The 27,055-nt window shown below is 45.1% G+C and overlaps 2 protein-coding genes across 7 annotated transcripts in view; both read left to right on the top strand.

The window, feature by feature from the left end:
• The window catches only part of COL15A1 (collagen type XV alpha 1 chain), a 290,144-nt gene that overhangs the window by 133,275 nt on the left and 129,814 nt on the right, over positions 1-27,055 (top strand). For all 6 annotated transcript variants that reach the window (XM_048839369.2, XM_075125516.1, XM_048839366.2 and 3 more), the window contains 4 exons: positions 2,896-3,042; positions 3,624-3,650; positions 6,953-7,015; positions 20,379-20,456. In XM_048839369.2, the coding sequence (XP_048695326.2) occupies positions 2,896-3,042; positions 3,624-3,650; positions 6,953-7,015; positions 20,379-20,456 (315 nt within the window). The remainder of the gene's footprint in view (positions 1-2,895; positions 3,043-3,623; positions 3,651-6,952; positions 7,016-20,378; positions 20,457-27,055) is intronic.
• LOC142071126 (uncharacterized) lies at positions 15,562-17,350 on the top strand. The gene is made up of 2 exons (XM_075125518.1): positions 15,562-16,343; positions 16,731-17,350. The coding sequence occupies exons 1-2, from the start codon at positions 15,764-15,766 to the stop codon at positions 17,270-17,272; spliced, it is 1,122 nt and encodes a 373-aa protein (XP_074981619.1). The 5' UTR covers positions 15,562-15,763; the 3' UTR covers positions 17,273-17,350.

Here is a 27,055-nt window from a genome sequence, read left to right as displayed (position 1 = left end):
TACATAAAATTTAGAATTTATTTAAGAATTTACAAATATAATTCCTCCAAAACTTTCACTTCCTATGACTCAAACAGTATATACAACTTCTAATTCATAGACTTTAGGACCAGAAGGGATAATTGTGTCTGACCTCTTGCATAACACTAGCCATAGAACCTCACACATAATCTCTGCAGCAAGTCCATAATGTCTAGAATATCTTTTAAAAATATATATCCTTTCTTGATTTGAAAAAATGTGATGAAGCTTCTTAAGCCTCTCACTGTAATGCATCTTTGCCAGACTGCAGGTAATTCTTGTAGCCTTTGTTTACTCTTTCCAATTTTTAAACATCCTTTTTTATGTGTGAACACCAGAACTGGACCCAGGATTCCAGTAATGGTCTCACTAATGCTGCATACAAAGGTAATGCCATCTCCCTACTTCTAATGATATTCCCCTGCTTATAGATCCAAGGATTGTGTTCACCCTTTTAGCTACAGGATCACACTGGAAGCTCATGTTCATCTTTTATATACCATCCCTGCCTAAGTCCTTGCCAGGACACACTCCCTCATCCTATAAAAGTGACCTACGTTTTTAGTTCCTAGATGTATAACCTTCAATTTGGCTGTTTTAGAACACATGATGTTCCAATAAGCCTACCTTACCAAGCCATCCAGGTCAGTCTGTATAACTGATCTGTCTCCACTGTTATTTACCACTCCACCATTTTTTGTGTTACCTGCAAATGTAACTAGTAGTGAGATATATTTTCTTCTAGAGCAGTGAGAAAGATATTGAACAGCACTGGGCTGAGAACAGATCCCTGCAGGATCCAGAAGGGCCTTCCTTGGATGGCAATTCCATATTTACAATTATGTTTTGCAGTCTATCAGTTAAACAGTTTTTAATTGATTTAATGTGGGCTACATTGGGTTTTATGAAGGTCATGTGGGACTAAGTCAAAAGCCTTACAGAAATCTAAGTAGCTTATGTCAATGCACTTACAGTTACCAACAAACTTGTAATCTCATTCAAAAACAAAGTAAAGTTTGTCCAAGAGGATTTATTTTCCATAAAATCATGTTGATTGGTATTAATTATGCTACCATCTTTTAATCCTTTACTGATTACATCCCCTATCAGCATTTCCATGGTTTTGTCCAGGAGTTATGTCAGGCTAATCTGTCTGTAGTTTCCTGAGTCTTCCCATTTACCCTTTTAAAATATTGGCATGGCATTAGCTCTTTTCTAGTCCTGTGGTACATCCTTAGTCTTCCAAGATCTGTTAAAAATCAGTGCTAATGGTTCAGAGAGTTGCTTGGCCAATTCTTTTAATACTCTTTGACATGACTTATCTGGTCTTATAGATTTTTAAAATTTTAACTAGTTGTTGTTTAACATCCTCCCTAGTTACTGAGAGAACAGAAAGATATGCTTACATCATCCTGCTTTTTTCCAAATACAGAACAAAAATAATTATTGAATACTTCTGCCTTGTCTATTGCATGATTGACAGTTTTACCATTCATCTGATTTTGGACCAATACCATTGGTAGGATTTAGTTTGTTTCTGATATGTGTAAAGAACTAGTTTTTATTTTCTGAGAGAGGGTGTTCTGGTGCTCTGTGGGGTATATACTTTAGGAGAGGATTCTATATTTTATACAACTCATTGTTTTGTGTGTGGTGTGATTAGGGGAGTGATACAAATGGAATATGAAAGATCATCTTGTCTTGTGGGGGACATTTTATTTTTCTGTGTGAGCTGCAGCATTTGGTTTGTGTGTGTGTGTTTTTGTTTGTTTGAATTCCATTCTGGCTCTCTTTTGGGAATCAAAAGGGCATCAAAGATTCCTGACACCTGGGAATCAGTTGGATTGCCTTAACCACCAATTGGCCGGAAAGACAGGGACTAATTGTCCTGGTTTAAGCCTCACCTGACCTCTAATGAAAGCAGAGTCTAGAGCCAATCAGGAACAGAGAGGGGCCAGATAATAGTTCTCCTGTCCGTGAAAGGGGGCAATTCAAATATTGGAAGCTATTGACTTCCTGCTTCTGGATGGTGGGGCTAAAACCTTGGAAGATTGTGGGCTAGAAAACCCCAGCTAGGGAACTGAATTCTGCCTTTGTTTGTTTTGTTTTGGTACATGTCCTCCCAGCTTAGGGGAGGACAAATAAAACTCTTATTCCACCTTTAAGAGGGAGATAGAGCATGCCTATGACTTTTTTTTTAAATAGAAGCTAGACCCACTGCTTGGGATGTTCTTTGATATTGTCCTTTACCCCGCTGGTCATTGATGCCTTTAGGCTCCCTTATCAATTGTCTGTATTTATTAACTGCTGATTTGTACTCATTACTATCAGCTTCCTACTTTTTTCCATATATGTGGTAATGACTGCTTTCACTTCACTTCACTTCCCTGGTTGATTTTTTTTTTTAACCAAAGAATCCTTATTTTATGACCGCTGAACTGTGTGTGGGGTGAGGCAAGGGTGTTGGATTTTTTTGGGGTGCCTAACAAAGCATTCTTAAATAACTGCCCATTATTATTAACATTTTTATGTTTAAATTCTCCTCCCACTCAGTTTTGTGTGGGAAACTGGCTTTTTTAAAGCACCAAGTGTATATGTTGCTGGTTGGGGACTATATTCTGTCTGCACATAACTGGTGAAATTAGGTCATGACCACTTGTACCCAGGCAATCATCCCATTTTAGTTGAATGATCAATTCATCTTGATTAGTCAGAACAAGGTTTAATACCCTGAGTTGGTTGTAATATATGTTTGTACAATGCCTAGCACAATGGGGCCCCAAACTGGTGTGAGGCCTGTAGATACAATGGCAATATGTTAAAATAACAGAAAGAAAATAATAAAACCTATTATTGTATATTTTACATTCTTAGGGTCAAAAAGGTGAGAGAGGCGAAAAAGGAGAGCAAGGGCCACGAGGGCCACCAGGACCACGAGGAAAGTCAGAACTAGAAGAAATGCAGACAGGGATTCAAGGACCCCCTGGGCCCCTAGGAAAACCTGGGCGAGACGGTGAACCTGTGAGTACTGCATCTCTGTTGAAGCCACACAAATCATCTAGAGAGACCAATATTCATTTATCACACACGGGTGAAGGGCTGATTCTCTACTGCCTTGCACCCTGTGTAGTCAAAGTGGGTGTCTAATCATACCACATCAAAATGGTAGTCCTTTGAACATGTGTCAATGGTTCTACAAGGTGCCTGACCATGGCGATTCCAGCCCAAAAGGTGTAAAACAGCACAACTGCTGAGGCATCAGCCAAGCTCCTCAAGGATGGCACTTGCATTTTGAGAAATGTTGGATGGACAGGTTGTGTAGCTCCCAAGAAGCATGGTTTATGTATCCCCTGTAGGCTGCAGCTTCTGGATACACAGAGTGTGTTATACTTCACGCTCTCCTTGATCACAAATACATGCCCCCAATTAAATACGTATACAAAATAGTGCACGTGGTAACACAATACAGATCCCAATTCTGTTTTGATATTTTGTCACAGCATGAAATGCTGGCCATTAAGATGCAGTTACTTGTTTTTATCCCCCTTCTTCTACTTTATACATGTTCTATGTACCTTTCTAAAATGGGTGTTTTCTTTTAGGGCATTTCTGGTAAAGATGGCTTGCCAGTAAGTACCTTTTCCATGCATATTTTAGTTCATTGAAGAGAGAGAAACCTAGCATGTCTTTGCCAGACTGACACTCAGCTAAGTTTGATCTTAAGCTATACAATGCTGTTTTGCAACCCTGTTCTCAGGAGGCAGCTTTGGTAAACTGCTGCACTACGTTATAACAAAAAGCAAGAAGACTGTAATGTTTCAAAGTGCATCACAGGCATTTGGTACAGACCCCTACCAGACAGGTGACCAGCCTTGACTGATCACGGGTCTGTTTCACATGTACATTACCATATTTCTAAAGTGATAGATTTCAGAAGTCCTGGAGTCTTTCTTCTGTTTTGTGAATACTGTTTAAGGTTGGCAAATAGCTTGAACTAACTCCTTCACCATGACTTATGGCTGTAAAGCTGTGTTTGTAACCATTATGTAAACAAAGGGATGCATTGCAGCCTTCAGTTTCCCAGCTGCTTCTCCCTTCAGTCCCTTTCTTCTAGGCCTTAATAAGGTGTCAGCCTATAGGATCTTGTGTAGCTAGTGATGAAGGGCTCACCTGCTGATTCACGCTGGCTGCCAGACCAGGTGGGCACTTTGTGCTCCAACCCAGGTTTATACAGGAGCTCTCTCAAGGGAGAGGGAACTAGAAGGAAGAAGAGAGGAGCCCTGCATAGACCAACCCTTTGAGAAGCCAAGCTCTGGCAGGAAGTTGTTTGCTGCTATGTAAGTTAGTACAAAGGAAACCCCAAGAAGAGGATATACTTGGACCCTTTTCAGTGTATGTACTGTGTTAAGAGCAAGGTGAGAACAACATCTGATTACCCGCCCTAAACTACTGCACTCACCCAACTCCCAGCTGCTTCCCCATCTCCTATTCCTAACCTCAGCTGGTACAATCCTTCCTCCACAGCTTCCATCTGCCTTCCCCACCCCCATTCCTCTATGTCCTCAACTCTGTCACATTAACTGACCCACACCACCTGCCCTCACTCCCTGGCTCCACCCTGCCCACAGCTACCACATACTCCTGATCACCACTGCTCCTCTGCCCATTTCCCACCTCTTCAATTGCCCTGTTGCTCCTCCCTCCCCTGACTCAAACCTGCCTCCCAGCTCCTGAAACCCACCCTGCCCACTCCCATATTACATTGTCCCAGTGCATTTTTCATCTGCTGTTGTTTGGTGTGATCTTCTTCCATGCTCAGGTGTTCCCCAATGGCTTCTCACCTGTGTCATTCTGTCAGCTTTCTCCCGTGCTCCCAGGTCTCTGACTTCTCTCCTAGCTGCCACATTCTATCCACTCTCCCAGAGTCAAGAGTCCCCCAACTCTCTTCTCAGCTGCTGTGACCCATGTGCCCTCTGCAATGCTCTAGTGTGATGCATCTTCCAGCTACACTACCTACATGACTTTTCTATTTTCCCACTCCCCACCCTCTTGCTGTATTTTCCCTACTTCCTCCCATCTGGGTGGGGATATCATCTACCTTATGCACCCCTGTCTCCTTCCAGAAATCTCCCACACAAATGGTAAAAACTTTGTCTGTTCCTGCCCTTTGTAAACACTCCTCGGGGAGGGTCACATTTTTATAATAGTCAATACAAATAATCCAGTGGTGAGGGAGTTAATTATTCAGCCCGACAGGCAAGCAAAATGCTTCATCTATCCACAAATCTCTGTTCATACTCCATGCTCAAAGAAATCGAGTTATTATTGCACAAGGTCAATTCATATTTCGGAGAAATGATTTCTCATTAGAAAAGCTGTACCAGCAGAAGAAGCTGACCTTTTCAGCTTTGCACTATGCTTTCTTGCTCTTAGCATTTTAACTGTAAGCAGAACACATTTTTTAAACAAAAGCCATGACAAAATGTTCTGTGGAAAATGCTTCAATTATATAAAGTAATTAAGAATTTTATTTCTGCGGGAGCAACACTTTAAACACTCTGCATGTTTGGATATGTTTTTCTTTTATAGTTCTCTGTAGTATAAAGAGTCGTATTTCCTCCTTTAGCAATCTTGTTGCAGCTTTACTTATGTTCTGAAACCATTTTTTCTGTGTGCAGTTAGGCCCCTATCGTGCTAATACTTTCACACACGCTCAACTATGCTACTATGATCAATCACATTGAAATCAATGTACCATTCGCAGTAGTGCAGGAAAGCCCATGTGCAAGTGTTTTCAGGGTTGGGGCCTGAATGCGTAAAAAGCATTTTGCCATAACTATTTAATCACCTGAGAAATCAGTATTAATCACAAAGGAAAAAATGAAATCCTGTGCGTACATTTGATTCTTACTGCATCTAGTTCACGGGTCTTTACAGTTAGCACAGTGCTATCATGGTTAGACTCTGACAGTGGATACGATTAACACACACCATTGTCCAGATTCCTTGGAGAAAAAGGTCACAAATAAACATAAATCTGAGCTTCATTTTCCTCTGGATTTTGTTCCAGAATCTTAGGTTAGCTGGCTAATTCATTGCACTTGATAGCCTTATCCTGCACCACTTAAAATCAATGGGAACTTTGTTATAGACTTCAATGAGCAAAGGCTCAAGCCTTATATGGAACACAGAATCTGCATATTGTACTGGGGGGAAAATACACCATGGGATAGGAGGGTTAGTTGGGGTTTGGGAGTTGACATTTATTAGAACCCTGAGGGTTAAAAGGAAACTTGAGGCCTAATACTGCAAGGTACTATTAGAATACTGCAAGGTACTACATAGTTTCCGTGAGACACTTAGCACCCATTGAACTCAATGGAAATTGAGGGTGCTCAGCATCTTGCAGGATGGGGCTCTAATGATTCCAGTAGGAGATGAGTGCAGTCAGCACCTCATGTTGAGGCATGATGTGTGGCACCTCGAATAGCAGCTTACAGCAGTATATTACTTAAGTATTTCCACAGGAAAATATCCAACTGTCCTCTTCCCTACTGCCCATTACCTTGGTGTGAAATTGAAACTGGTGACCTTCCAATGTCCATTTTGGAAATGAATAATTTAGATCAGGTGAAGACAAAATGTCAGCCTGGAATCTGCCTACTATTATCACATTGAGGAAATGCAGAATAAATAGAGAACTATTCCAAGAGTTCAGGTAATCCTCTACTGTCCTATAAAAGGTCTGCTAATATATTAATCAATCACAGATACATGGGAAAAATCAGATGAGAACTTTTCACACTCTAGCTTCCTTCCAAATCGACTATAGAAACTTTCCTATGGGCACTTTTTGGTTTTCTAAATATCCATCATTTATAGGAATGATATTTTAATGGAAAGAAAATATTGAATAAAAATGTCTTTTTAGGGTGAAAGAGGACTTCAGGGGTTGCCAGGTTTGAAGGGAGAGGACGGCCTTAAAGGAGAAAAGGTACGTGTCCTATCAGTGTTTAAGAACCAATTGGGTTAGCTACCATTCATCTTTTGCTTTTGTGTTAATTTGATATGTTCTGAAAAGAAATAAAATACAGAAAACAAGAAGAATTTTTTACACCCTTTTCCCCCGCCATGCATCTATTCAAAGGTAAGTCACAATAAAGCCCTAAGGATTTTGCCAGAAGATGTATAAATATAGCTTATATAAATAGTAAAGCTTTCACAGGAATATGTTAGAGTTGGAGAAGATAAATGTGTAACTCTTAGTAAAAGAAACAAGACACAGTTGGAAAAATTGCAGTGTTATGTGTGCAAGGCCCTTCCTTTTCAGGTTTTACTGATTTCTACCAAAAAAATTCCTGTTCTGTTACTAATTTTCACCTGAATTTTGGAATACTCAAGTACATGAAAATACTGATTATGTTAAGAAAACCCAGTGCATTACATTAGGTAGATATGTTTATGTTCATACTTTAGTCCACGTGTAAATATGAGGCTGTCAAATAAGTTAATATAGTAGAAGATACGCGCGCATATGTGTTTGTACTGTTAATGTACTATTCATGAAGTAAATCAGGGCATTAAACTGCTTTTACTTTCAATACTCTTACTTTTCTCTCTCCTCCGATCCTCCAATATTTACCCAGAAGTTAATATTTTGTGCCAATTTTCACCCACTTTAAATTTTTCATAATAAACACCAATACCTTTCTGAGAAATATTAAACAAAAAATGAAGGGCCTTGTATGTGTGACTGTGACTACACTCTGCCAGATAAACTATGTAGGAGATTAGAGTACAGTCGTATTTTAGCCTTGCAGAGTAGACAAAATCAGTGTTCACATTTTGAAGTGACTACTCCTGTCTCTGCTGAGCTGAGGGTAGCTAGTGCAGGTGAATCAATTGCTGCATTCCACTTGAAAAATTCAGCCAGCAATTTAGACAAATGGACAAATGAATCATTAATGTTAACTGGTCAGTGTTTCATTAGCAAAGTGTGAAGCTGAATGCAGGTTAAGTTGAACAAGTGGAACTTTATTAAATCCTGTGCATTGCTTTGTCCATGTGGCTGCATTGCTTCCAGCCTAACTCCCCACCTTTCCTGTTTTCGTAGTGTCCTTCAATAGGGTGACCAATTGTCCGGTTTTTGACGGGAACACCTGGTCGAAAAGGGACCCTGGCGGCTCCGGTCAGCACTACCGACGGGGCCATTTAAAAATCCAGTTGGCGGTGCTGTGGAGCTAAGGCAGGCTAGTCCCTACCTCTCTGGGCACTGTGCTGCGCCCCGGAAGCGGCCAGCAGGTCCGACTCCTAGGCAGGGGGCTCTGCGCACTGCCCCCACCCTGAGCATTGGCTCTGCACTCCTATTGGCCAGGAACCGCGTCCAATGGGAGCTGCGGGGGCAATGCCTGCGGGCGAGAGCAGCTTGCAGAGCTGCCTGCCACACCTCCGGCTAGGAGCCGGACCTGCTGGCCACTTCCAGGATGCAGTGCGGAATCAGGACAGGCAGGAAGCCTGCCTTTGCCCCCCACCCCCACTGTGCCACTGACCAGGAGCTGCCAGAGGTAAGCCCGTGCCCCAACCCTGATCCCCAACCCTCTGCCCCAGCCCTAAGCCCCCGCAAACCTGGAGCCCCCTCCTACACCGCAAACCCCTCATCCCTGGCCCCAGCCCAGAGCCCCCTCCCACACCCTAAGCCCTCTGCCTCAGCCTGGAACCTCTTCCTGCACCCCAAACCCCTCATCCCTGGCCCCAGCCCGGAGCCCTCACCCCCTCCTAAACCCCAACCCTTCTGCCCCAGCCCAGAGCCCCAGCCCACACCCCAGCCCTCTGCCCCAGCCCAGTGAAGGTGTGGGAGAGCGAGGCACCGAGGGAGGGGGAATGTAGTGAGTGGGGGGCAGGGCCGCGGGGCAGGGGGCTTGGCCTTGGGGAAGAGGAGGGGCTAGAGTGTTCGGTTTTGTGCGATTAGAAAGTTGGCAACCCTGCCCTTCAATAACATGGTGTCCCTGGATTCCAATTCCATTGATCATGATACAATTACAAAAACAAGTCAAACTTCCTAAATCCCTGATGTGAAATACATTCAGACTCAACTCAGGTGGAGTCCAGAGCACTTAGAAAGATGAAATTCACCCCTGACAATGCACAGCAGGGTGTAGAGCTCCTGGTACCCCCTTCTGCCCCCTGTGGCCATTATTCCAGTCTGGGAGCTAGAATTGCAGCCCCTCCAGGTTGGGGATGCTGGAGTCACTGGATCTGTGTGAATGCAGATCTCTTCGCCTCCTCCCAGACCACCTCGGTGTGCTGGAGCAGAGACCTTTTCTGCTTCAGGCTTTTGTTTCGACCTGCTATTGCTGGAAGCTGACAAAATACCGACAGGCAAATTATCACTTGCAAGTTAAATCTAACTCTGTTGGCAAAAGCCAAATACTTTAATACTCCCATGTGCTGAATCGGCTGCTGAGCAGTCACAGGTCAGCAGAAGCCAATGGAATGAATCTGCTGAATGGCAAATCTGCGGCGCTCTCTCTCTCTCCTGCTCTGGCTGGGCAGAGGCGAGCTGCAGAAAGGGCAAGCCTCCAAACTGTTGGGAGTATGGCTGGGGAGGAGCTGGTAGCTGGGTGTCCTGCAGAAGTGTGGTATTTGGAGGCTCTGGGTGAAATACTCTTTGGGACCCACTAGGTGCTAGAGCCCACAGGGCCTTGCAGCTGAGGCACCTTCAGCACATGCCCCTGTGTCACGGTGCACCTACCATGCTATGAAGCACTGAACCAGAACAAAGATGGGTGACCTCAGTGGCCCCACGAGGTGGCAATGATTACATAGTTACAATGGGTGACATTCATTGCTCCCTCCTCACCCACTGTCTGTTGCACAAAGCCTGAGAAAATGGTCTTTGAGCAAGGGCGTACATGGAGGTAGGGGTGAACAGAATTCCCCTCACAACCTCCCAGAACAACTCTGGAGCCACTCCACAACCTCATATCAGTTTCTGGGCTGGAACAGTGGCTGTGACCCTGACCCATCTCCTATGCAGTGGTTTGTGGCTATTGGATTCATGTAATTCTGGACACAATGGGCCATCCATATTTGCTGATGCAGAGCTAGCGCAGGGCCCAGCTGCACCACATGCAAAGATCCCTGCATGGCCACTCTGCAGGAGCTCTTCTGGTTCTCCACTGGGGAACTTCTGTAGCCCCTCTGCTGATGGGTGAATTTCACCTGTTTACAATGGTCGTTTACATTCTGTGTCAGAAAACCTCAAGTCTATATATCCTTCTCAGCTTGGAAAGCTGATTCATGAGTTTCCAGCAAACTAGCTTTAATCACACACATTCCATCTTCAGTTCTTTCCGTGATTCCCAATACAAATATTCAGATGTAGATACTCACCCTGAAGCCAGTCATCCTGTTTTTAGTTAGAATGGTACAAATACAGTAGTAGATTGTTTTAAGATCAAACACCACACATTGTGGCTGTTTACAGTATGCTCCAAGTGAGAGTAATGCGTAACTAAGGGCAAACTAATCCAGCACTGCAACTGCATTGGTTGGGACTGCTGCTGAGTAGCCATTGTGGCTTTTGTCCATAAGAGCTGAACATCTTAGTAGCTGCAGAGGTAGTGGTCTAAATACAGATCTGAAAGAAAAGGATACCTTCATCTATTCCTGACTAGTTCTACAGCCTCAGTCAAAATACTTAACTTTTCTGCCTTTGTTTCCCATCCGTAGCATAGGGATAATACTTACACATAGAACCTCACAGAAGTGTTAGCGGATGTTAGTTAATTAGCTGATGTTCATAAGGCATTGTTTTACAAGTGCAAAAAATACTCGGAACATACTGAAAAGCATCCAGAAGCCCTAAGACCCTTTTCTGGAGAATTGCTCCTTGGATTTTAATTTTTTTTTTTTAATATTGGCAGCTAAGTACAGCCTCCAGCATAAGCAGCTAGTCACCCTACCTGCAGCAAAAGGCTGGAAGGATAGGAGATTGTTCCCACTCCCTTTTATATGCAGTGAGTTAGTTTTAAGTTTAAAAGTTGCACCAAAAAACCATCTCACTAACCCTGCCCTGTCCAAATTGATATGATTGACTGATTCCTTTCCACGATGTTTATGGGGTAGGAATGGCCTAAAAATTGTTTTCCTGGTTTACACAAAAATTGCTAAGACTAGCTGTAGCCTAGGACGGTGGTCAGCATCTCTTAGCTTCTGAGTATGCTTTTAAGTACAGGTGAGTACAGGCTGCGGGATCTATTGGCAAGTCTATCGGCAAGTCTCTTTGCTGCCATTGTTGTAGAACGGGAAGCCAGGAATTGCTGCATCCTAGAGCAGGTTGGAGAATTGACTGCCCTGCTGGTGGGTTATCAATTGGTTTTGTAACCTTTGGGCAGTGAATAGATAAAGCTGTGAGAGGCACTTCAGAAATGCTTACAAATAGTAGGCTCCTATATAGAACTCTGTTCCAGATTTGAGAATTTGTGGGGGTGGGGAGTTGCCCACCCCTAATGGTTGTACAGTGGTAAAAACTGCACAAAACCAAATACAAACATTGGCTCGTGCTAATACTGTAACCTCTGTTTAAAAAGAGCATATGGCATCAGAGCAAATAAACAGGAGCTGTAAGAGTGCATGGCTGCAAACAATGAGAATAGCCCCAAACTAATTAAATGCTGGCACTATGGATATGAATATGGTAAAAAGAAATGAAAGGTGTATATGGGAAAGAACATTTGAAGAGTATCCCTATAGAAACCACTTGACAAAACTGTGTAGAAGCAAAGAAACAAATGAATAAATGCATTTAGTGACAGGTCAAAAACGGCCAACCTCTTTGCTTTGTTGTGACTGTGATGCAGTTGAAATTCTGATTCCTGACATATGATTCTCCTAATTAATAAAAACATAGCTAAGTTCACAATAGAAATGGGAGCAGAGGGAGATGCAATTCCAGATGACGATTCAGAATAATTAAAGAAAAGCACAGAACACTAGGGCTTGGCTGTCTGAGATTATGGGGCATCTAACTGCTGTTTGCTTCTTGAAGAACGCTTGCTGACAGTAGGAGCATTTTTCCTACTTCTGCTACAGAATATGAAGGCAGATCACATCCTGCAGCCCCATCGAGTCAGAATGGGTGGGCAGCGGCACATAGAATCATAGAATATCAGGGTTGGAAGGGACCTCAGGAGGTCATCTAGTCCAACCCCCTGCTCAAAGCAGGACCAATCCCCAATTAAATCATCCCAGCCAGGGCTTTGTCAAGCCTGACCTTAAAAACTTCTAAGGAAGGAGATTCTACCACCTCCCTAGGTAACGCATTCCAGTGTTTCACCACCTTCCTAGTGAAAAAGTTTTTCCTAATATCCAACCTAAACCTCCCCCACTGCAACTTGAGACCCTTACTCCTTGTCCTGTCCTCTTCTACCACTGAGAATAGTCTAGAACCATCCTCTCTGGAACCACCTCTCAGGTAGTTGAAAGCAGCTATCAAATCCCCCCTCATTCTTCTCTTCTGCAGACTAAACAATCCCAGTTCCCTCAGCCTCTCCTCATAAGTCATGTGTTCCAGACCCCTAATATTTTTTGATGCCCTTCGCTGGACTCTCTCCAATTTATCCACATCCTTCTTGTAGTGTGGGGCCCAAAACTGGACACAGTACTCCAGATGAGGCCTCACCAATGTCGAATAGAGGGGGACGATCACGTCCCTCGATCTGCTCGCTATGCCCCTACTTATACATCCCAAAATGCCATTGGCCTTCTTGGCAACAAGGGCACACTGCTGACTCATATCCAGCTTCTCGTCCACTGTCACCCCTAGGTCCTTTTCCGCAGAACTGCTGCCTAGCCATTCGGTCCCTAGTCTGTAGCTGTGCATTGGGTTCTTCCGTCCTAAGTGCAGGACCCTGCACTTATCCTTATTGAACATATCAGATATGATATAGCCCCCACAAAAAACTCACAGAGAGAAGTGGGCGCATACACTTATTATCTCACAAAAGGCAGTGTGGCCTAGTAGGCAGGAGCACTGGATTTTGGGACTCAGAAGACCTGGGTGTCTATTCCCAGCTTGGCCACTGGTCTGCTGGGTGTCCTTCGAAAGTCACTTTTCCCACGCTGAGCCTACATTTTCCCATCTATCAAATGCGGGATAATGATACTAACCTTCTTTGTAAAGCACTTTGAGATTTACTGATGAAAAGGCTAGATAAGAGCAAGCTTTTATTCAGGGCCGTTCCTCAGTCATATGCAGCTGCATAGGGCACCCAAAAATTTGGGGCACCTCTGGGTCTTACTGTCCACCAACCTCCCTCTTCCTATCCTGTTCTGACCCTTCCTGCAGGCTCCCACAGCTAGCTGCTGCAGCCTGGTGAGTCTTCCTCTGTAGGGGATCTAGTCACTTAGAAGTGGAAAAAGCCTTCCAACCTATTTGCACAACACTGAAACTGTTAAAGAGCCGTTCAAGTGGTAATGAAGCCATTTAACAGGCATTTGCCAACCCCAGATATATACTGTTAGTTTCTGAATTTACTGACAAAAACAGTTGTGCATTACTGTAATATTTACTCAGAACATGTTAGTCTACAGGACCTTAGTTTAAAATTTGCTTTAAAAATATTTCATTAGTGTGTTGCTGAAGATTATAAAATCACTTGCATAGATTTTTAGATGCACAATCTGAGTATTCATCTTTAGCCTTAAATGCTTGGATCTTCAGACATATAGCTTTTTAAATAAATCCTTCAAAAGACCACTCTTATCTAAAATACACATTTTAATTTTAATTACTATAGTACAAAAAACTTGCTTCCAAAGTCGTCTTGTCCTTTCTGTCCATCCCTTTGTCCCTTCACCTCCCTGTTGAAGACAGCCCTTAAAGGGACAACACCCCTTTCCTGCCAGATAGCTGGACAAACAAGTTTCCCTTTCTTTACTTCTGACTATTTGATTAACTAGTTTCAAGAGGTTTCAGAGTAGTAGCCGTGTTAGTCTGTATTCACAAAAAGAAAAGGAGTACTTGTGGCACCTTAGAGACTAACCAATTTATTTAAACATAAGCTTTAGTGAGCTACAGCTACTTTAGTAAGATACAAAATCCTCTGTTATGCCTAAAATCTTCGGAAACATATGTTTTAAAGTTGATGAAATTTCATAAATATGTCTATTGTTATGGAGATCGCACAAAATAATTTTTTTTCTAAAAGCAGTGAACATTGTTATGAACACACTAAACCTCTGTGACTGATTAATTTAAAATAATATCTTTGTTTCAGTGAATTAAATACGTAGTAATCTGGAATGATTACTTTATTAAGGCTTAAGAGTACATTTAAAATATAAAATCAGTTTAGAAATACTGATTAAGAAAATGTAAAACAGAGAAGAGCTGCATCATGTATTCCCTAATATTTAATGTTGTATTCAGCAGGACTGCTGACTTGCCCTTACTACAAAGTTTTTGCAAATAAATCTCTGACAAACTTCAGGGTATATCAAAAAAACTGTGACTGACATTTTTTATTCCCAAGTTTAGTGCTTTTAATTAGGTACTATCTGCATGTTCAGTCTTCACCTTCTGGCATGCGGTGGAAAACATGCTCCATTTTCTTAAGGAAGAAATTGCAGAAGAGTGTTTTTTTCAAATGTCATTTGCTTCATTTGGGTTCAGGGATTTGGCTGGAAGGGTGTGATCAGGGAGTGGGAGAGAAGAGAGGAGGGAGACAGTGGGGTGGGGGTGGGGCCTGGGCAGAGTGGGGGCGGGGCCAGGGGCAGAGCTGGGGTGGAGTATGGGCAGGGCCACAGGGAGAAGAGGTGGGCTAGGGAACTAGCCTTCCCAAGCGGCAGCTTCACCCACCACCCATCATGCAGGTAAGAGCAGGTCGGCTCCCGAACACCCAGCACGTGCTGCAGTCTCCTTAGGCAGGGGCCATATTCACAGAGCCGAATATGTCTGCGCCGCACATTCTGTGTGAGGGAGAGGGTATGCGTGGTCTCTGCGGGGAACTGTAACTCTCTGCTGCCGTGAGGTGGGCTGGGGGGCTCGGTATCCTTTTCTGCCTTGTCCATCCTCCCGACCCCACCCCACCCCAGGCTGCAAGGCCGGGCTGCTGTCGGGCATAGGGGCAGCAGTTTAGTAATACCGCATAAATCCTAAGGACGGCCCTGGTTTTATTATTATTAGACGTTGAGATGGACCTCCCAGGAGCGGAGAAAGAGGGTGACAGACCATCAGCTTCCCTTACACTTACACACACATCAGCAATAACCAGTAGATAGCAAGGCCAAACTCGTATGGGAACCTCAACCCATGCACTTGCGCTTTTAGGGACCGTAGGTTTGGGTTCATGAATGCAACAAATTTCAAAGCCAAGCACAGTTAAAGCCCTGGTCTACACTAGGACTTTAGGTCGAATTTAGCAGCGTAAAATCGATGTAAACCTGCACCCGTCCACACAATGAAGCCCTTTATTTCGACTTAAAGGGCTCTTAAAATCGATTTCCTTACTCCACCCCTGACAATGGATTAGCGCTTAAATCGACGTTGCCGGCTCGAATTTGGGGTACTGTGGACACAATTCGATGGTATTGGCCTCCGGGAGCTATCCCAGAGTGCTCCATTAGGACCGCTCTGGACAGCACTCTCAACTCAGATGCACTGGCCAGGTAGACAGGAAAAGAACCGCGAACTTTTGAATCTCATTTCCTGTTTGGCCAGCGTGGCAAGCTGCAGGTGACCATGCAGAGCTCATCAGCACAGGTGACCATGATGGAGTCCCAGAATCGCAAAAGAGCTCCAGCATGGACCGAACGGGAGGTACGGGATCTGATCGCTGTTTGGGGAGAGGAATCCGTGCTATCAGAACTCCGTTCCAGTTTTCGAAATGCCAAAACCTTTCTGAAAATCTCCCAGGGCATGAAGGACAGAGGCCATAACAGGGACCCGAAGCAGTGCCGCGTGAAACTGAAGGAGCTGAGGCAAGCCTACCAGAAAACCAGAGAGGCGAACAGCCGCTCTGGGTCAGAGCCCCAAACATGCCGCTTCTATGATGAGCTGCATGCCATTTTAGGGGGTTCAGCCACCACTACCCCAGCCGTGTTGTTTGACTCCTTCAATGGAGATGGAGGCAATACGGAAGTAGGTTTTGGGGACGAAGAAGATGATGATGAGGAGGTTGTAGATAGCTCACAGCAAGCAAGCGGAGAAACCGGTTTTCCCGACAGCCAGGAACTGTTTCTCACCCTAGACCTGGAGCCAGTACCCCCCGAACCCACCCAAGGCTGCCTCCTGGACTCAGCAGGCGGAGAAGGGACCTCTGGTGAGTGTACCTTTTAAAATGCTATACATGGTTTAAAAGCAAGCATGTGAAAGGATTACTTTGCTCTGGCATTTGCGGTTCTGCCTTTGCAAAAGGTTTCTGGGGAGGGCAGCCTTATTTCGTCCTTCATGGTAGGACACTTTACCACTCCAGGCCAGTAACACGTACTCGGGAATCACTGTAGAACAAAGCATTGCAGTGTATGTTTGCTGGCATTCAACCAAAATCCGTTCACGCGGTGGGAGGAGGCAAAATGCGACCTTGTAACGAAAGCACATGTGCTATGTATGTAATGTTAACAGCAAGGTTTATCCTGAAAGAGTGTAGCGACTGTTTTATAAAATGTGTCTTTTTAAATACCGCTGTCCCTTTTTTTTTCTCCACCAGCTGCATGTGTTTCAATGATCACAGGATCTTCTCCTTCCCAGAGACAAGTGAAGCTTAGAAAGAAAAAAAAACGCACTCGCGATGAAATGTTCTCCGAGCTCATGCTGTCCTCCCACACTGACAGTGCACAGACGAATGCGTGGAGGCAAATAATGTCAGAGTGCAGGAAAGCACAAAATGACCCGGAGGAGAGGTGGCGGGCTGAAGAGAGTAAGTGGCGGGCTGAAGAGAGTAAGTGGCGGGCTGAAGACAGGGCTGAAGCTCAAAGGTGGCGGCAGCGTGATGAGAGGAGGCAGGATTCAATGCTGAGGCTGCTGCAGGACCAAACCAGTATGCTCCAGTGTATGGCTGAGCTGCAGCAAAGGCAGCTGGAGCACAGACTGCCACTGCAGCCCCTCTGTAACCAACTGCCCTCCTCCCCAAGTTCCATAGCCTCCACACCCAGACGCCCAAGAACGCGGTGGGGGGGCCTCCGGCCAACCAGCCACTCCACCACAGAGGATTGCCCAAAAAAAAGAAGGCTGTCATTCAATAAATTTTAAAGTTGTAAACTTTTAAAGTGCTGTGCTTAAAGTGCTGTGTGGCATTTTCCTTCCCTCCTCCACCACCCCTCCTGGGATACCTTGGTAGTCATCCCCCTATTTGTGTGATGAATGAATAACGAATGCATGACTGTGAAGCAGCAATGACTTTATTGGCTCTGCAAGCAATGATTAAAGGGAGGAGGGGAGGGTGGTTAGCTTACAGGGAAGTAGAGTGAACCAAGGGGCGGGGGGGTTCATCAAGGAGAAACAAACAGAACTTTCACACCGTAGCCTGGCCAGTCATGAAACTGGTTTTCAAAGCTTCTCTGATGCGTACCGCGCCCTCCTGTGCTCTTCTAACCGCCCTGGTGTCTGGCTGCGCGTAACCAGCAGCTAGGCGATTTGCCTCAACCTCCCACCCCGCCATAAACGTTTCCCCCTTACTCTCACAGATATTGTGGAGCACACAGCAAGCAGTAATAACAGTGGGAATATTGGTTTCGCTGAGGTCTAAGCGAGTCAGTAAACTGCGCCAGCGCGCCTTTAAACGTCCAAATGCACATTCTACCACCATTCTGCACTTGCTCAGCCTGTAGTTGAACAGCTCCTGACCACTGTCCAGGCTGCCTGTGTATGGCTTCATGAGCCATGGCATTAAGGGGTAGGCTGGGTCCCCAAGGATACATATAGGCATTTCAACATCCCCAACAGTTATTTTCTGGTCTGGGAATAAAGTCCCTTCCTGCAGCTTTTGAAACAGACCAGAGTTCCTGAAGATGCGAGCATCATGCACCTTTCCCGGCCATCCCACGTTGATGTTGGTGAAACGTCCCTTGTGATCCACCAGAGCTTGCAGCACTATCGAAAAGTACCCCTTGCGGTTTATGTACTCGGCGGCTTGGTGCTCCGGTGCCAAGATAGGGATATGGGTTCCGTCTACAGCCCCACCACAGTTAGGGAATCCCATTGCAGCAAAGCCATCCACTATGACCTGCACATTTCCCAGGGTCACTACCCTTGATATCAGCAGATCTTTGATTGCGTGGGCTACTTGCATCACAGCAGCCCCCACAGTAGATTTGCCCACTCCAAATTGATTCCCAACTGACCGGTAGCTGTCTGGCGTTGCAAGCTTCCACAGGGCTATCGCCACTCGCTTCTCAACTGTGAGGGCTGCTCTCATCTTGGTATTCATGCGCTTCAGGGCAGGGGAAAGCAAGTCACAAAGTTCCATGAAAGTGCCCCTACGCATGCGAAAGTTTCGCAGCCACTGGGAATCGTCCCAGACCTGCAACACTATGAGGTCCCACCAGTCTGTGCTTGTTTCCCGAGTCCAGAATCGGCGTTCCACAGCATGAACCTGCCCCATTAGCACCATGATGCATGCATTGTCAGGGCCCATGCTTTCAGAGAAATCTGTGTCCATGTCCTGATCGCTCACGGGACCGCGCTGACGTCGCCTCCTCGCCCGGTATCGCGTTGCCATGTTCTGGTGCTGCATATACTGCTGAATAATGCGTGTGGTGGTTAATGTGCTCCTAATTGCCAAAGTGAGCTGAGCGGGCTCCATGCTTGCTGTGGTATGGCGTCTGCACAGGTAACTCAGGAAAAAAGGCGCGAAATGATTGTCTGCCCTTGCTTTCACGGGGGGGGGAGGGAGGGAACGGGGGGCTGACGATATGTACCCAGAACCACCCGCGACAATGTTTTAGCCCCATCAGGCATTGGGATCTCAACCCAGAATTCCAATGGGCAGCGGAGACTGCGGGAACTGTGGGATAGCTACCCACAGTGCAACGCTCCGGAAGTCGACGCTTGCCTCGGTACTGTGGAAGCGCTCCGCCGAGTTAATGCACTTAATGCACTTTAGAGCATTTTCTGTGGGGACACACACACTCGAATATATAAAACCGATTTCTAAAAAACCGACTTCTATAAATTAGACTTAATTTCGTAGTGTAGACATACCCTAAGTGAATATGAGGTTCAAAGTGAATATTTCACATTCCTCCATCTCAGCATTTTCAATGTGTCAGTCCACGTAGTACATAGACACCAGTGAAAGGCAAGTGTATATTACCTGCAGTCACAAATAAGGGGTGTGTAAGACTCCTATAACTGACATAAATGGAGAGCTAATATTTGGCCTAAAAAACTGTACCTCAAGTATTCTTAACATTTAAATTGATTGCTTGAATCTGGACTGTGTAATTTTCAGTTATTATAACATGATGTTTTTCAAACACCGATAAAGACACATTCTTCTCCCCAAAGAATTCATAATCCAAGGGCCAAATCCTGCTCACTTCTGTGACATACAAGGCAAGAGTGGAGAAGCAGGGAAAGATAAATTATGAAAGGCTTTCAATTTGTAGTAGAAGCTGTGAAGAAGGGGGAGCTAGTGGAGGGATGGAGGTTCTGGTATGATCATAACAGGCCAGGAAGAGCATCTTAGCAGCTGTACTTTGAATGGACTTCAGGTAAGGGTGAGGTGCGTGTTAGCAAGGCCAGAGAGGAGCAGGTTATAGTAGTCAGGAGGGGAAATGGTAAGGGCCTGAACAGGAGCTTTAGCTGTGTGGGCAGTGGGAAAAAGTACATTAGGTAAATCACAAGACTGTAATTTTGGAAAGGCTGTGGAGGAGAGTAGTAATGTTGAGAAGGGAGGTATCTCCCCTTTTTGCATATGATATGCATAAAGAATGAAATTGATGCTAAAATATACTTTTGATAAAGAATTAAACCCCTGTCTCACAATTGGCACTGCTAATACAATTGTAAATTTGTTTGAGAAGCTAGAGTTGGAAAAGACCTTTCATGACATCCTCTCTCTGCCAATGCAGGGTTGTTTCCTAGAGTACATTGCCAAGTGCTTTGTTCAGTCTTAGTAGTTTTACTTTACCCTAATGATCATTTCTCTTGGGAGTTTATTTCACAAATTAATACATCTCACATCCCTTTCTAGCATTTAAACAATAGTCTTGTGTTAGTTTTTGTTTCTATAAACTTGAAAAATACAGTTAGGTCTAAGGAAGCTAGCTACGGCAAACCAAGCTAACACAGTGTCATGAAACATGCTAAAATGTGGTCTGAAATATTCACTGCTTCATATTTGTTCTTCTTCTAGGGTGAGCCCGGTGTGGGACTGCCAGGACCACCAGGACTTCCAGGCCCTCCCGGCCCATCCGCTCCATTCAGAGGATTTGTGAGTTTCTGAGGCTATCTGAGATTTAGCTCTGCTTGTCTTGTTCCTTAGCACAGAGTGAGGTAAAACTTAACAACGAGGGGCAGTCTGGGGAAATAACCATGTAGCCAATGTGTATAAATGGTCAAAAAGTGTACACACAATAAAGCAAACACACATTAATACATAACTGACTTAGGCCTGTATCCCAATCAGCACATACCCATTACATGCCTAAGTTGGAAGTGGGCAAATGTGCACTTGTTCTTTTGCAAAAGCATTTCTAAAGATGTGAGCCATAATACTTAGAAGAAAATATAAATGAGATGTTCTCAAAAGACACCTGTATTAGACATTTTAAAATTTGAAAAAAGAAAAGGAGTATTTGTGGCACCTTAGAGACGAACCAATTTATTTGAGCATAAGCTTTCGTGAGCTTTAAAATTTGAATTACTCATTTCCTCCCATGCCCTAACACAGGGATGTTTTGACAATCATTTGTATTTGCTGTTAAATAGAAAAGCATATGTTCTTAGGATGGTGAAGTTCTCTTTTTCAGTACTCAGGAATGAGGAAGTGAAAAAGAGTGATCCAGATTGCACTCTCATCTGTACGCATGCCTCTCCTATAGGTCTCACAGAGAGTCATGCACATGCTGCCAAAGAGCGAATTAGGCCCAAGGTTTTGATTGCACTGGCAGTAACTGGTTTCACCCAGAGATAAAGCTAGTTGTGGTTTCCATTGAAGTCAATGGTAGTTCTGTGTTTACAAGATATCATGTCTGTTAAGATAAAACTGGGCCCATTGTGTATTAAATTTTGTATTTAACAATATAATTTGTAAAATATGTTATAAGAACCTTAACTTTTGGATTGCCTGGCCCAGAGCCTGGCTGTGGGTAAGGAGCACACAGAGCAACTCAGGAAGTGGTCACAAAAGTGACACCAAGCCATCTTTGTGCTCACCTGACCTTGGGCCTACTGCATACCAACTAATTTCTCTGGTATGAGACAGAGCAGCTCAAGGGTTACTCGAATGTACCCAAGCTGATGACAACCCCAAGGGACTGATAATGCTGCTGGGGATCACTAGGGCATGGTGACGCCCCAGGCCACTCCTTTTCCCCCAGATTGACCTCAGCAAACAGAGTGCCCTATGTGTGCTATGTAGGCTCTTCATCTCAAGAGGATCACCCTTGATCCTCATATTGCCTGCTACAATATCTTTCTGGCCATTTTATGCTGGGGTGCAGTGCAAAGAGGCTGGAGTGGATCCAGAATCTGCACCCTTGACTTCTGAGTATTTACATAGTAAGTTTGCCATTATATTAACATCAACATTTATATCTGAGACACAAGGTGGGTGAGGTAATATCTTTTATTGGACAAATTTTGTTGGTGAGAGAGACAAGCTTTTGGGCCTCACAGAGCTCTTCTTCAGGTCTGGGAAATGTACTCAGTGTCACAGCTAAATGTAAGGAGGGGAACAGTCCCGCTCTTGTGGGGAACTTTCCTGGTTTCTGCCCTACCCCAGTGAAGTGGGCTAGCGAAAGGATCTGAGTCCTCGCTCCCACTTCCTTTACCCAGTGGCCTCCCTGCCCTTGAGGACTCCCCTTCCACTCTCCTGTCTGGCAGAGTCCTTGTAACCCAACAAGGCTGGGCCCAGGATTCCTGGGGGGCTCGACCCCCAACCCTGCTGTGGTCACCTAGGACAGGGGCTATGGTGTCCCCACTCCGGGGTACTCTCTCTGCACTGGGCACTTCTCTGACCCACTGACCATTACATACAAGTTAAAGCAAATGCAAGTTATTTAATCAACAATTTTAAAAAGAATAAGGAATAATGGGAAAGGTTAAAGGAAACACATCACCTCACCCTGTGGCAGGGAACATCACAAACAGTGTCTCTGGAACGTCCGGGCAGTTCACAGTCTGTTCCTTGTAAGTCCCAGGCCTTCTTCTCAGGCCCTGGCTGTGCTGCAGGGATGCTGGGGGTTGGACACTTGCTCTGGTGGTGGCCACACGCTCTCAGGCTCTAAGTGGTAGGACCCTTCTTCCCAGTGTCGCCCCCGCCCTGTTGGGGTTACGATCAAAGCCTGGCCTGCAGAGCCCCTTGGCTGAGGCGTCTCCCTGTGCTGGGCCCGCTGCCCAGGGTCCCCCTCGCTCTCTCTAGCTGCTCACCGCACCCAGCTCCGGACTGCTCCAGCCCCAGCTGCACCACTCGGTCTCTGCACTGCTGCTGCTGCTCTGCCTCCAGCTCCCTGGGCTGCTTCTCTGGCCCCTCTGCCTCTGGTTGCTGCAGCTCTGCTCCCAGGACAGGTCTGCTCTGCAGGCTGCTTCTGTGACTCTGCTCCCAGCACTGACCTGCTTCCTGGGCTGCTTTTCTGGCCCCTCTGGCTCTGGTTACTGCAGCTCTGCTCCCAGCACAGGGTCTGCTCTCTCTGGGCTGCTTTTCTGGTCCCTCTGGATCTGGCACAGCTCTGCTCCCCAGCTCAGCTTCGGCCCCTGCTTTCTCCTTAGCTCGGCCCCACTCTGTCTGACCCCAGGCAATTCCAGCTCACACAGAGGACGGGACCTCCCTGGCCTCCTGACTCCCTGATTAGCCTGCTCGCCCTGTCATTCAGGCTGACCTGGAGCATTGGCCTCTCCCCATTGTTCCTGGGGGCTGTCAGTCTCAGGGTCCTGATTCCCCATTGACCCTTCCCCCTTTTTAGTACTGGGAGCTAGCAACTAAAACACCCCCACTGAATGTTAGTAAGGGGGCAACCGTCCCCTTACATAAATACAAGGTGGAACAGATTGTTTAGAATAAGTAGTTAACACATTTCAAGGGACCATTCAAGATTAAGTTGCCAGTTAACCGCTCTTCAGTCATTAGGGGGAAAGGAAGGGAAAAAAAAAACTGGGGGGCAGGATTAGTGGGTTATGGATTGTTGTAATAAGGCATAATTCCAGTGTGTCTGTGCAATCCATGATCTTTAGTGTCTAGCAAAGTTATGAATTTAAGCTCCCAGGCTTGTCTTTTGAACATGTTGTGCAGGTTTCCTTTGAGGATGAGGGCTGATAGTTCAGATGTAGAGGTAATCACTTTGTAAGAAGTGTTCACCTACAGGTAATACAGTATTTTTGTCTTTTGTCATTTTTGTGTATGATCTTATTCAAGAGCACAGTGATTATCTGGTTTCACCCACATAGTTGTCATTGGGGCATATAGTGCACTGGATGAGGTACACTACATGTTATGTGTGGGATCCATGGATCTTGAAAGATGTGTTGTGGAGGGTGTGGGTCATTGTAGCAGTGGAGATATGTCTGCGGGTTTTGCATCTGTTCTGACAAGGTCTGGTGCTGTTTTGAGTTGATGTGTCCTGGTCTATGAGGAGCTTGCTTCTGCTGCTGAGCCTGGAGAGTTGTTTGAAGGCCAGAAGAGGGTGTTCAGGAAATCTTTCTTTGAGGATGTGGTCCCCAACGACTATGGGTTGTAATTGTTTAATGGTACCCTGTATGGTTCCAGTGTGGGGTGGTAGGTGACAACTAGATCTGTGCAGTTGGAGTGTTTTATTTCTGTGTTGAAGTAAATTATCTCTCATAAAAACAAAAAGTGGAACCAACAACCACTTCCCAACCCACAGAACACCACCTCTAGGAGAAACGGTGACACTGGGGCCTACCAAATGGACACCATACAACATTCCAACATCACCAATTTATCAAGAATACCCATAACCGAAGGTGAATTATCTGTACTCTCTAAGGTACTGAACTTCTGCCCCCTCGCAGAACCTGATACCATCCTAACATATGGAGAACCACAAGAATTCTTCCACCAACTCCACCAAAATAATTCTTTTGCAACAATGACGATACCACCCAGAATTGCCATGTTCCCACTGAGAGTCATGAGAACAAAGAATAATCTGACTGGACACCCCACAGCGGTTGAGACCACACTCTTGATCATTATGTGAATTGCTTCAGGAAAAAAAATGAACTGTGAAATCCTTAACAAACATAATAATTTCTCCACTGCTGAGAGGGCAGTTATATAGTCACTGAAATCCAACCACCAGATCAAATCAGCAGACAAAGGGGGTGCCTTCGTAGTCCTCAACTGTGATAACTACACCACTTACTGCAAAGGACTCAAATAAGACCCCATACAACCATTTACCCAGTAATTCAAGGATATCATTAAATCCTTCCCCAAACAACTCCAAAAGAAACTCTACAACCTCATCCCCCCCCCAAAACCCACCCCAGGGACCTTCTACATGCTTCCCAAGATACATAAACAAGGAAACCCAGGCAGAGACCCATCATATCTGGCCACGGCACTCTTACTGAAGAAATATCAGGACCCTTAGACGCCATCCTTAAACCACTCAGCACACAAAGGGCTCGCTTCCTCCAGGACACAACCAACTTCCTCCAGAAATTGCTACTTTAACAACCTCCCTCAGAACACCACCTATGCCACCATGGATGGCACCTCCCTATACACCAACACCCCTGACAATGACAGCATTGCTTCCTGCCTCAAATATCTACAAAACAATGGACAACCCTCAGTTATCCACCTCATACATGTCTCCAAACTCCTCCATTTCATCCACACCTCTAACAATTTTACATTCAACAGCATACACTTTGTCCAAACCAAAGCAACAGCCAAACCCCCCTCTTCTGGCCTTCAAACAGCCACCCAACCTCTCCATGCTCATCATCAGAAGCAAGCTTCCCACAGACCAGGACACACAAACTCAAAGTGGCTCCAGAATAACAGATGCAAAACCTGCAGACATTTCTATTGCTAGGATGATCAACACCCACCACAACACACCTTTCAAGACCCATGGGTCCTACATATGCCTAGCACAACAGGTGGTATACCTCATCTAGTGTACTAAATGCCTCGATAACAACTATGTGGGTGAAACCAATCACTATGTCTTGCATGACTTTGAACAAAAAAATAAGACAAAAATATCATATCACTTGTGGGTGAATGTTTCACAAAGTGATCACTCTATATCTGACCTCTCAATTCTCATCCTCAAAGGAAACCTGTATATACGGTCACCAGATGTCCTGATTTATAGGGACAGTCCCAATATTCAGGGCTTTGTCTTATATAAGCGCCTGTTACCGCCTACTCCCTGTTCCGATTTTTCACATTTGCTATCTGGTCACCCTACCTGCATACTATGTTCAAAAGACAAGCCTAGCAGCTTAAATTCATAACTTTGCTAGACACTAAAAATCATGATCTGAATAGCAACACTGGATTTATAGCTTATTACAACAATCTATAACCCACTAACCCCAGCCCCCAATTTCCCCTCTCTTTTTCTCCCTATGAGTGGAGCAGTGTTAACTGGCAACTTCACCTTGAATGGTCCCTTGAAATAAGTGTTAACTACTTATTCTAAACAATCTGTTCCACCGTGTATTTAGGTGTGATACTACTCCCAGTACGTTTCCCAGACCTGAAGAAGAGTTCTGTGTAAGCTTGAAAGCTTCTCTCTCACCAACAGAAGTGGTCCAATAAAAGATATAACCTCACCCACCTTGCCTTTCTAATATCCTTGGAACAACTCAGCTACAGCAACACAGCATATAAAAATTAATGTGTAATTTATTTTAAAAAATGATTAAAGCTTAACTCTCTACTGACTTCAATATGCACTTCCATAGTTTTCACTTGTAAACATTGAGGCTGCTCAGTGCTGAAGTACTCCAAGCTCCTAAGGTGCCAGTAGCAAGCCGGGTGGATCGTGACTTAGAGGCAATCACTGTAGGTGTTTCAGCAGCCAGGCCTTGTAGGTGCTAGCCCTGGTGGGTCCCAGCGACTACTCAGACACATGGTTAAGTGAAAGGGTAGTTTATTAAGGCTGGCAGGAAAAGGAAATGTTGCAAATATCCTAGGTACAGAGGCTTAAATGGTTATAGTTCAAGGTGAGCAATAGTTGTTATTGTTAGGGACCCCGAAGCAGTCCAATCAACAACCAGGGCTCTTCAGGCCTAGTGCTTGGGTGACCTCTCCAGTCCAGTTTCTATTCAGAGAAATAGGAGCCTGCAGGTTTCCAGGCCAGGATCAATTAATTAGTCTTATTAGGGTCCCTCTGCACTGGTTCAATGCCCAGCCACTACTGCTCCCTCTGTAAGACCCACATAGATCTGCACCTAGTTGTGATGTCTGGCACTCACAGTACGGGAACTTTGTGGGCAGAGAGGCCATGCCTCCTTGCTTTTAACAAAAGAAACAAGGGAAGAATTCATGTCCCCTGTAGAATTTTTTTTCCTCGGTAGAATAATAGATTCTGCCAGGGAGGTGCTGTAGTTACACCTTTTGCCCACCAGGGGCTGCTGTGGCACCAGAAGAGTGGGCAGCTGGCTCACCACCAGAGCAGCCAGCTGCAGAGGAAGGGGGCGCTTTGGCCTTGGTCCCCACACTTCTACAAAGGTTCTAGCATCCTTGACTCCCAGCCTGTTCCACACACTGCTCTGCATATGGTTTCTGGGCAATTCTCTCTGCATTCAGTCTCTCTGTAATTCCTGACTTGCCATGTGGCCTCTACATCCAATTTCTTTGTAGCTCCTAACTAGCCATGTGGCCAGCTA

The sequence above is a fragment of the Caretta caretta genome, chromosome 2 (genome assembly GCF_965140235.1).
Source record: "Caretta caretta isolate rCarCar2 chromosome 2, rCarCar1.hap1, whole genome shotgun sequence".
In the NCBI taxonomy this organism is placed as follows: domain Eukaryota; kingdom Metazoa; phylum Chordata; order Testudines; family Cheloniidae; genus Caretta; species Caretta caretta.
This window is presented reverse-complemented; position numbering and strand designations above follow the sequence as displayed.

Excerpts from the sequence above, each read along its gene's own strand:
- LOC142071126 (XM_075125518.1), top strand. The coding sequence starts at position 15,764 with ATGCAGAGCTCATCAGCACAGGTGACCATGATGGAGTCCCAGAATCGC. Across the intron at positions 16,344-16,730 it reads AGGCGGAGAAGGGACCTCTG|CTGCATGTGTTTCAATGATC; the intron begins GTGAGTGTACCT and ends TTTCTCCACCAG.